This window comes from Neoarius graeffei, chromosome 9, assembly GCF_027579695.1.
Source record: "Neoarius graeffei isolate fNeoGra1 chromosome 9, fNeoGra1.pri, whole genome shotgun sequence".
Taxonomy (NCBI): domain Eukaryota; kingdom Metazoa; phylum Chordata; class Actinopteri; order Siluriformes; family Ariidae; genus Neoarius; species Neoarius graeffei.
The window spans coordinates 65,926,378-65,938,567 of NC_083577.1; the positions used below are offsets into that span (position 1 = coordinate 65,926,378).

The following is a 12,190-nucleotide window of genomic DNA, read 5'->3' on the forward strand; positions in this document are numbered from 1 at the left end:
TGGCGCTACACGCCCCATTGTGTTGGTACACTTCCGGTTGTCGTCATGAAGAAGAGCTATTCAAGAGTATAAACAAAGTTATCAGTTCCGTGTTCACAAGAAGAACGACGACGAGGACAGCAACATCGATATATATATATATATATATATATATATATGAGTGATTCCACGCTTATGGGTACTGAAATGGGGACATGAACTTATTTTTAAAAATTCACCTAAAACCATTTCTTTTTTTACCATCAGGTCACAAAACATGTAATCTTTAATGAATGATATGTTAAAAGATAACTTTAATTTTCTGAGATGTAATAAAAACATATTTATATGCCAAAGTCAAGCCTATGAGTTCCAAAATGATGTCTGTTACATTACTTCTGTTACGATTGTCCATCTCGCGTCTGTTACAAATTAATTACAATCTAGCTATATACCATGTTAATCTTATTGAAAGAATGTGTATGTTTATTCTACTGCACATGTTTATTAATTATATTTGCTAAAACATCACCTTCCTATGTTTCAAAAAGTAATTCTACATTGTTAAAATTGAGAATATATATGTCCACAACACTTCTGTTACGGTCTGACTTTGGCATATAAATATGTTTTTATTACATCTCAGAAAATTAAAGTTATCTTTTAACATATCATTCATTAAAGATTACATGTTTTGTGACCTGATGGTAAAAAAAGAAATGGTTTTAGGTGAATTTTTAAAAATAAGTTCATGTCCCCATTTCAGTACCCATAAGCGTGGAATCACTCATATATTATATATATATATATATATATATATATATATATATATATATATATATATATATATATTCATTCAACTCCTTAAGCTGAATGAGCATGAACTCCTATCTCCTCATTGCTCCAGAAGTGCACATTTCTACTACTGTTGTCATGCCGACCGAGGCTGTTGTGTTTCCCGCTTGTGGTCTAGGTCGCGTAGCTCGATTACGAGAAATCCAGTTCGGTTCGATTTCAGCGGAGCTAAGGTGTTTCCATGGCATTTAGAACTTCGATTTCAGTCAAGCTACGGCAGAAATTCGATTTTCTCTATGTGCATGTAAATGCACTGAGTGTCTTCAAACAGCAAGGGACACAGGCAAGCCACAAACTCATGAATCAGGTAGCTGCCTGTCTCCTAGTGGCCTATTGACTGTTATGGTAGTGTAAGTATTAAGATAATCACCCAGGGTTATGAACTCAAATGTACTGCCTCATTTAACGCTGCAGTCTTACACTGATTATCATATTATTATACAGTATGTTGAAATTAAACTGAAAACAATGATTTGGAAATAATCTGATCTGTACTGCAGTCAAAAGAATACAACACATTATTTGATGTTTTACCTCGTGAATTTTTTTTTCAAAATAAACACAACACTTTGCATGTACCACTTTATAATGTTTCCATTCCTTCTCACAATGCTTAAAAGATGTTTAGGGACTGAAGACACTAAATGATGAAGTGTTTCAGGCATTATTTTTTGTCCAACTCTTGTTCAGCTTAGGCTTGCACCCTTGCCCTTTATGCACCAAAATTCCTCCAGATTCCTTAAATTATTGAAAGATATTATGCACCATAGAGGGTGAAATGTCAAAATCCCTTTATATCTTTCTTTGAGGAACATTATTTTTAAATATATCAATAATTTTTGCCCACATTTGTTGACAAACTAGAGATTCTCAGCCCATCTTTGCTCCTCAAAGACTAGGCCTTTCCTGGATACTGCTTCTGTCCCAATTCATGATTACAATCATCTGTTTCAAATCACATCACTGTTTTTAATTGTTTTTCTTCATTACTAGCGCTAAATTTCCCCCTTCCAAACTTTTTTGGAATGTGTTGCAGGCCTGAAATGCAGGAATGGATGTATATTAACAAACGAAATGAAGTTGACCAGTCAAAACATGAAATATCTTGGGTTCATAACATCTGCAATGAAATACAAGTCAAAGTAAATTTAGAAATTACCACTTTCTTTTAGCATTTCCCATACTGTATGCACACACACACACACACACACACACACACACACACACACACACTTTATACATTATATATATATATATATATATATATATATATATATATATATATATATATATATATATATATATATTTTCTATCCACATTCACTGGATATGATCAGTTGCGTGCTCTGATTGGCTACTCTATTACTAGGCTATCAGCTCATATACCATGAGTAGAGAAAAACTAAATGGCAGCTTTGTTATCAAGTATTTAAAGGAAACAGAAATAGCTAAAAGAATATAGTTGTTGTCCCCCCCCCCCCCCCAATTTCTCCTGTTCCACACTCCATCCCATTCGGTGGTGGTAATGCACCTTTAAGTTGGTTTGCCAACTGCCAAAAAAGCCCTAAAGAAGAAGAACAAAATGGCGGAGGCTGTGTTCCTGAACCAACCAAGGACGAAATAAAAACTCTACTCGAAAACAAAACCCCCCAAAATACAAAAAAGCAACAAAATATGTAATAAAAGTATTTGATGGTACGCATTTATCTTTTTTTATTTTTCAAGTATTATTATTATAAAATTTTTCACAAATTGCTACTGTCATTTCGCCAGTTTGTTTACACGCTAAGCAGAAATGATTTTGTCAGACATTTTGTATAAAATTTTTATTTATTGAATTTGCAAAAAATAGAAATAAAAATGCTCTGTTTCTCAAAATCCAGTGAATGTGGATAGAATAAAACAGGTATTCCACTCAATCTTGTCATGCATGGCTTACAGCCAACTCAGTGCTATGCGCCTTGTTGGCTGTTAGCTCATGTACGACTCGATTTCGTGGAATAACTGTTTATATATATATATAATGTATAGAGTGTGAGTGTGCGTGTGGATATGTAGATGTGTGTACATACACATGTCAATAACACAATGTAATATAGATGAAAAATAGATGGCTGGGTTACCTAGTGTACCACAACACCCAGGATCTCACCTGTGTGACTTTCTCAGTGACATTGTGTGTGCGGTCTTTAACTTTTGGAGCGATGATGGTCTTCTCAGAGGCAGGAGGTGACGGGGCTCTTTTGTCATTGTTACTTTCAGAGAAGTTGAGCGCGATAAGGGGGATCTTGTTAATTGTAGTGTACTTGTTCAGATTGGAGTCTGATGTAGAGCCCAGCAGACTGGATTTGAGATGGTTGAAAGGACCTGATGTTGAAAAGATGCAGAAACTAGTTAAGAGCCTAGCAATTAGACTCACCCTTAAAAAGCACTCAAATGTAACTCATTAGAAAAATATGGTCTCTTCAAAGATTATTTTCCTGTACAGGCTGATTTTAATGGGACTTTGAACCAAAGCACACAGCAGTAAATAATTATGTGATTTTGAAGCGTGTAAAACTGAAATGCTGCAAAACAAAGTGTCAGAAACAGGCTTCATTCATGCGTGCTTCAAACTGATATATATGGTTCTGACAATGGCTTTATAAGGAGTGGATATACAGCATTCAAATGTAGGATTGATTTCCTGTCAGACTTCATAATGATACATCAGTTTCATGCAAGGAAGTGATTGAGGGAAGGACTTCATTCATCTCATCTCATTATCTCTAGCCGCTTTATCCTGTTCTACAGGGTCGCAGGCAAGCTGGAGCCTATCCCAACTGACTACGGGCGAAATGTGGGGTACACCCTGGACAAGTCGCCAGGTCATCACAGGGCTGACACACAGACAACCATTCACACTCACACCTACGGTCAATTTAGAGTCACCAGTTAACCTAACCTGCATGTCTTTGGACTGTGGGGGAAACCGGAGCACCCGGAGGAAACCCACGCGGACACGGGGAGAACATGCAAACTCCACACAGAAAGGCCCTCGTCGGCCACGGGGCTCGAACCCGGACCTTCTTGCTGTGAGGCAACAGCGCTAACCACTACACCACCGTGCCGCCCTGGGAAGGACTTTTTGTTGTCATTTATGACTAGGAGCAAATGTTCATTTATGAGTCAAGTTAAACCTCACATACACACCAAGACTTCTCCTTCACTGCACTCTAAATCACAGTCTGATCATAGCCAGACCCATGGGACGTCTCATCATTCCATATACTGTCTTATTACTGTATGAAGGATACGCCTGAAGATTGATGTTTTGAGAAGTGACATCAGGCAGAAGCAATGATTCCCTGAACACTTCAAAGGTTTTTTTTTTTTTTTTTTAAATAAATCCAGTCGTAGAAGAGCAGGATCTGATATTAGTTGCTAAAAAGATTTATGCTGCTTCGAGGCTATCATGTTAACAGGAGTTATACAACATGGAGGAATCAGACAACTTCTTTAAAAGCATGCAACAATCACTGCAAGACTGGAAAGCACTCAATCACAATACTCTGTTACCTTTCACACTGCGGCCATGGTCTGAAATGCAGGAGAATATTAATCAGTGATTAGAGGAATTAATGCTGAAATTCAGATTACCAGTAAGTTCTCTATAGGGTAATTGATTATCTGAGAAACAATATTTCAGGGCAGTCCATCAGTCTTTTGTGGACGAAATGAATGCCAGTGTTGAACTGAAGATGAATGATTTTCCTGCTGCCAATATTTCTACACCCAAACAAAATTAACACCCTTGTACTCTGACACATCTGCCTAAAACTAATATCTGAATACACAGTATAGTAATTCCACATGCTATTTACAAAGTGCATTTTTTCCGAGTAAATACATTTTGTACAAAACCAGAAGCATAAAATGATATTTGGTTTATGTTTTGTGTCTGCACACTTGCAACACTAGCTTATGTTGTTGTGGGACCAAAAACTGACAGGGCTTTTTGTTCAGGGTCTTAATACTATCTCTTACAAGACGAATCCCACAACACAATCCTTCTTACAGCACAGTATAAATAAATCTGTGGGGTTATTTACCTTCACTAGTGTGCCGATTCCTTAACAGGCGTTTGGAGTTGGAGCTGAGGCCTTCAATATCATGCACGGATGAGGCTCGTCTTCTGCTACACACACTGTCTCTGGAGATGGACTGTGCCAGGCAGGTAGTGGACTGTGCCTGGGACAGGCTTGGATGGTCCCACAGTTGTTTAGGGGATGAGTGATTGAGGGGTCCTGACGCACTGCCTGGGGATGAGTGGGGACTGGAGCTGATAAGGGCCTGTGTGTCATTGGCATCAGCAGGACTACAGCTGTCCTTAGTCGGAGACTGGAAGTCCCTCAAGGGCACCGAGTCACTGCTAGCTCTCGGAGAGTCCACCATCACTGTGTCAGGATCTTCCTGGGGCAGAGACTGTTTGCTGGAACCTAACAGGTTCAGGGATGGCAGGCGGAACCTGAAGAATTTTCCTTTCCCTGGAGGAGACAAGGGAAAAATATATAGCCAATATCAAGAGGCATAGCCTGCAGCCTTGGTGTATTTTTGCAATTTTGAAAGGAATGGAGATAGATTTTTAACAATTGCAGTAGAAAGTAGGTTTCTGTGTTGATATAGTGAGGGAATGCTTCATTTAAAAAAAACAAACAAACAAGAAAAACAGATGGCCACTCTAAAGTCACAAAGACACAGTATATCTCTGAGCTCATTGAGCGTAGGATCTCAGCGTGGATGTATATACTGTATATCCTGCAAGAAAAGCTAAAAGAGAACAAAACAAGATCAACTGTGAGCTACCGCTCAGTTATGTATCCCCCCGCTCTCGCTTATATCAAAATGCAAGCAATCGAAGGAATAGGACACTTATTATGAATGTTGACTTCAACAAATAATTAACCCTGAAACAAGTAAGTAAAGAGCAGTGTTCTCCTCAGGGATTTCAAATAGCATCCTGGTAAACTGTCATTTTGAAATAGCATTTTGCTTCTTGAAATAGCGTCAAAATCCACCCTGTATGTTTCATAAATACATTTAGTTGGTAAACAGGAAGTCAATGTGCGACAGACCTGAAAACAGTATACACGGTATAGAACCCCAAGCTGAAGCTCCGTACCAAATATCAAGCAGTTGTGATTTGTAGTTGCTGAGAAAAGTGTTACAAAAATTTTGTAAATCCACCCTATATGTTTCGTAAATACATTCAGTCGGTAAACAGGAAGTCGATGTGCAACAGACCTAAAAATGGTATACACCATATAGAACCCCAAGCTGAAGTTTGGTACCAAGTACCAAGTGGCTATGATTTGTGGCTGCTGAGAAAAAGGGTGTTTCGGACGGATGGAAATACGGAGATACAGAGATATGGACGGACGGATGGACAGAGGTAAAAAAAACAGTATACCCCCCTTCCTTCAGACTGGGGGTATAATAATAATTATACTTCAGCATGGAGAAGGGATTTGTAAATCAAGGAGGAGTTTAATGCGAAACTAGGGCAAGAAAATGAATGGCATTCGCATGGGTCTTTAAATAGAGGGCATTATCTCTTTCCAGAAATAAAAGGTCATAAATTCAGAGTGGATCGGAAAAAAAAAAGTTTATTGTAATTATCTCAACAGAGCATTCTGATTACTGTAACGTCACCAGTAAAGTTCTTTACCAGTAAAGTTCTTTACAGTAAAGTTATTAGAAGAATAGAAATGCCTAGATTTGTGGCATGTAAATTACACTACACTGAAGTTCATTTATTTGCCAAAGGGAAAATAGGGGTCAGGATCCCTGGAGGAGAGAGGGTTAAGAGCTATGTTTAAGGGCCCACCAGTAGCAGCTTGGCAATACTGGAATTTGAACCCTCAACCTTCAGCAATCAGTAACCTGTAGCATTAATCACTGAGCCACCACTGCCCACGTCCTAAATGACAGACAACACACAGTTTGCAAATTAGAGCCAAATGAAGCGTATTTGTTTTTTTTCCCCTCAGACCTTTACATGGAAATAACGAGACTAGATTATTTTACTCATACGTACATCCCTTTTCTAACAACACAGTGATGATCCTGATGCAAGGAAACTTCTCAACATTTTTTACAAATCCATTTCTGTATACACAGTAGACCTGTAGCATAGACAGTCATTATGTGCAACATAAGAGCCACAAGCATCATTTTGAAATGTGCTGAGGACAGGAATGATGGTAGAAAAAAGTCCTTGCATATTCAATGACATGTAAGGTCAGTTGGCACTAAATGTGTTTCTAAGGAGCAACCTGTATCAACACTAAAGATATGCTTCTGTGTTAGCCAACATTTACAGTGGTGCTTGAAAGTTTGTGAACCCTTTAGAATTTTCTATATTTCGGCATAAATATGACCTAAAAATCATCAGATTTTCACACAAGTCCTAAAAGTAGATAAAGAGAACCCAGTTAAACAAATGAGACAAAAATATTATACTTGGTCATTTATTTATTGAGGAAAATGATCCAATATTACATATCTGTGAGTGGCAAAAGTATGTGAACCTCTAGGATTAGCAGTTAATTTGAAGGTGAAATTAGAGTCAGGTGTTTTCAATCAATGGGATGACAATCAGGTGTGAGTGGGCACCCTGTTTTATTTAAAGAACAGGGATCTATCAAAGTCTGATCTTCACAACACATGTTAGTGTATCATGGCACAAACACAGGAGATTTCTGAGGACCTCAGAAAAAGCGTTGTTGATGCTCATCAGACTGGAAAAGGTTATAAAACCATCTCGAAAGAATTTGGACTCCACCAATCCACAGTCAGACAGATTGTGTACAAATGGAGGAAATTCAAGACCATTGTTACCCTCCCCAGGAGTGACTGACCAACAAAGATCACTTCAAGAGCAAGGCGTGTAATAGTCGGCGAGGTCACAAAGGACCCCAGGGTAACTTCTAACTGAAGGCCTCTCTCACATTGGCTAATGTTAATGTTCATGAGTCTACCATCAGAACACTGAACAACAATGGTGTGCATGGCAGGGTTGAAAGGAGAAAGCCACTGCTCTCCAAAAAGAACATTGCTGCTCGTCTGCAGTTTGCTAAAGATCACGTGGACAAGACAGAAGGCCATTGGAAAAATGTTTTGTGGATGGATGAGACCAAAATAGAACTTTTTGGTTTAAATGAGAAGCATTATGTTTGGAAAAAGGAAAACACTGCATTCCAGCATCAGAACCTTATCCCATCTGTGAAACATGGTGGTGGTAGTATCATAGTTTGGGCCTGTTTTGCTGCATCTAAGCCAGGATGGTTTGCCATCATTGATGGAACAATGAATTCTGAATTATACCAGCGAATTCTAAAGGAAAATGTCAGGACATCTGTCCATGAACTGAATCTCAAGAGAAGGTGGGTCATGCAGCAAGACAATGACTCTAACCACACAAGTCGTTCTATCAAAGAATAGTTAAAGAATAATAAAGTTAATGTTTTGGAATGGCCAAGTCAAAGTCCTGACCTTAATCCAATTGAAATGTTGTGGAAGGACCTGAAGCGAGCAGTTCAAGTGAGGAGACCTACCAACACCCCAGAGTTGAAGCTGTTCAGTACAGAGGAATGGGCTAAAAATCTCTCCAAGCCGGTGTGCAGGACTGATCAACAGTTACCGGAAACATTTAGTTGCAGTTATTGCTGCACAAGGGGGTCACACCAGATATTGAAAGCAAAGGTTCACATACTTTTGCCACTCACAAATATGTAATATTGGATCATTTTCCTTAATAAATAAATGACCAAGTATAATATTTTTGTCTCATTTGTTTAACTGGGTTCTCTTTATCTACTTTTAGGACTTGTGTGAAAATCTGATGATGTTTTAGGTCATATTTATGCCGAAATATAGAAAATTCTAAAGGGTTCACAAACTTTCAAGCACCACTGTATATCCACACCAGCTTTTTAAACATTTCAGGTAATCATAGAATAATGGATGGTTTAGAAGTATAAATATTCCCAATCACTATGAAACATTATAATAGATTTCTGTAAATTAATGCAGTTATATTGCTGTGTCTGATACAGATATCTGAGTACGCAGGAAACGAATCCAGTAAATTTACAGCCACTGAGATGCAAGTGTTTTATCATAGAGGGGACATTTTATTACACCATGTAATAAAAAAACCAACACCGTGAACATGGTTTAAATTATTTTTTAAAAGCACTTGGATCAGTTTCTGCCACAACCTATTACATAAAAGATGCTTTCAAAATGTGGTGGGTCCCCAGGATGCACTATACCTCTGGCTTTACAACTTTAACACTTTATTCTGAGTGGGGAAGTGTTTATTGTTGAGGGTTTTTTTTCGTTTTTTTTTTTTAGTATTAACATTATAATTATTATTCAGTATGTTCGTATTATTCGAACTGTCCACATCTTATTTTAATAAAGTCATTAAATTACCTCAAGTTGCTCAAGCTGTTAGCATGTAAATGAAAAAAAACAACAACAAAAACAAACAAACAAACAAACAAACAAAAACTGCCCCCAGGCCTCAGATGTCATGGTTCTGAGCTTTTCAGAGCAGCAGCATCTTTTGTAGATGAAAAGCACAACACAGTTCCAGTTTCAGTGGAAATTTTTCATCAATATCATCCATATCTAACCAGTCTTTGGTCCTCATTATCCTTTCACCACTGATGCCATTAACAGATACATTAAAAGCTTCGATCCTTTTTAATGAGTTTTGTTTTTCACTGCTTGATCAAATAAAAACACAAAGTCCTGTATTATTGAATGTCCTCTATGTGTTGCTGCCTTGAAGAGTGCTACATTCATCGTTTTGTTGATATTGGAAAAATATATTGACAAAGGCACTCTCCAGAGACTTTTAATAGGGCTGCACATTTTTCAAAGAAAGCCCAAAGGATAAACAGGGCAATCTTTTCAGAAATAGATTGTAGTATCTCAGCTTCAGGAAACAGCAGGCTTTATTATAGTGTTGCCTTGTCATGGTACGGTATGTGTGTAATTTACTCCACTTACACATAAAAAAAAGTACCAAAATGAGCAAACCTGCCCGGTAGATACTTAAAAAATGTTTAATTGTTATCTAGTAGGTTGATTGATTGTTAACATTAGCTATAGTAAAATAGTGCATGTTCAGATTTGGCCATGGGGCAGCCATGGCCTAAAGGTTTGAGAAGCAGCTTTGGGCCCAAAGGGTCACCAGTTTGATTCCTGGGACTGGCAGGAAAAATGTGAGGGGAGTTGAGTGAATGAACAGTACTTCCCTCTATATCATGGCTAGTGTCCTTGATCAAGGTGCCTAACCCCTGGGTGCTATAGCATAGCTGCCCACTGCTCTGGGTATGTATGTATGTATGTGTGTGTGTGTGTGTTCATTGCTGACTTGTGTGTTCTCTGCTTCAGATGGGTTAAAGGAGAACTGAAGGCAAATGTTTTATTATCAAAATTCTATTTATCTCATTTTATTAAATATAGGAATGCATTTTTGATAGCTATTTTGTCACTGCTATAGCAAGTTATGAGTGTTTGAAATATGCTACGTAATATATCAGTCCATATGTCAAAGCAATGGCCGTAAACGAGATTCGTTGAGACCTGTGCGAGACATTGTAGGATGGAAGTAAAGCGTACAGTGGAAATCAAAGTGACCAACATCTGCCAACATTGTCAAAAGACACGCGTGCCCTCTTTCGAATGCTGATGTGATCAAGCCGGAAGTTTTGTTTGTTTTGATAGCAATCAGGAAAGTTTGAAAAAAGTAGGCAGTAAACGTCATTTAAACTCATTTTTGTGCAATATTTCATTTGGAAAACAGTTTTCAAAATGGCGGCACTGACACCTGGCTGACACTTCATGTTTCGAAGTCTCGCACAAGTCTCGTGAAGATCGCACGGATAAGCGACGCCTGCCGTGGACCAAACGAACTAAATTCAACATGGCTGAAAACCGAATAGGCTGATAAGTATAATATTTAATTGCAATTAGTTGCCAATACAAGTCACGATATAAGGTTACTAATACCAAAAACATAATTGAATAGCACGTTAATTAAGAAATAAAGCAAGTTTAAAAATGACTTCAGTTCTCCTTTAAATGCAGAGGAGGAATTTCACTGTGCTTGAGTGTACATGTGACAAATAAAAGCTGCTTTTTCTTCTTACATTGTAAATCCCAGTTACACTGTAAAATAAATTGTGTTAAAAAATAAACATAATTTTTGGTTGTGCTTGTATGTTTTGAAAACTTTCTCACTTATCTATCCTAGAGCCTAAGTTTTAAGATTCAACTACACGTATTATGTGCACTAGTTCAGCTTTTGCCTCCACTACTGGCTTTCACTTTGCATCAATTATATCTAGTTAGTTCCCAAATGAGAAGCATCTGCTAAGTAACTTGTTAATTAGACACAAATGTGTTCACTTAGGGAGTGAAGGAATTTCTGTTGACAATTGATATGATGGAGTTGAAAAGCTCTTCCATGCAGTTATCTCAGCTGTGTTCAAAATGGCATACTATTCGGCCATTCATTTTCTATATCATGTATCTATTGTGGGTCGCTGGTGAGCTGGAGCCAATCCCAGCTAACACAGAGAGGCAGTCAGCTACTCACACTCACATTCACACCTGTGGGCAACCTAGAGTAGCTAGTTGGCCTAATCTGCAACATCTTTGGGCCAAGTTTACATTAGACCGTATCTGTCTCGTTTTCTTCGCGGATGCACTGTCCTTTCACATTAAAACGCCGGGAAACAGGAATCCGCCAGAGCCCACGTATTCAATCCAGTTCGTGTCTGGTCCGGTGCTGTGTAAACATTGAGAATACGCGGATACGCTATGCTGAGCTCTAGCTGACGTCGTCATTGGACAACGTCACTGTGACATCCACCTTCCTGATTCGCTGGCGTTGGTCATGTGACGCGACTGCTGAAAAACGGCGCGGACTTCCGCCTTGTATCACCTTTCATTAAAGAGTATAAAAGTATGAAAATACCGCAAATACTGATGCAAATACTGCCCATTGTGTAGTTATGATTGTCTTTAGGCTTGCCATCCTTCCACTTGCAAGTGGTAAGTGACGCGCATGCCCGATATGCACTGAGATCACACACACAGCGGCTCAGTCCCGAATCACTGCTCTTGCGCTTCACTCGCGCGCTCTGTGAGCTGCGCAGGGCCGGAGTGCGCACCCTCCAGAGGGCACTCGCTGTTCAGGGCAGAGTGATTTGGAGCGCAGGATGCCTGCGGAGCCGAGCGTATCCGTGTATTGGCGTTGCTGTGTGCACGCGAATCGTGTATTGGCGTTGCTGTGTGC

The 12,190-nt window shown here is 38.8% G+C and overlaps 1 protein-coding gene across 1 annotated transcript in view; it reads right to left on the minus strand.

Annotated features, from left to right (window-relative positions):
* The window catches only part of LOC132891951 (potassium voltage-gated channel subfamily H member 7-like), a 181,207-nt gene that overhangs the window by 72,141 nt on the left and 96,876 nt on the right, over positions 1-12,190 (minus strand). Inside the window, exons 4-6 of the mRNA XM_060930120.1 lie at positions 4,926-5,360; positions 4,393-4,413; positions 2,987-3,201 (exon numbers count right to left, since the gene is read on the minus strand). Of these exons, the coding sequence (XP_060786103.1) occupies positions 2,987-3,201; positions 4,393-4,413; positions 4,926-5,360 (671 nt within the window). The remainder of the gene's footprint in view (positions 1-2,986; positions 3,202-4,392; positions 4,414-4,925; positions 5,361-12,190) is intronic.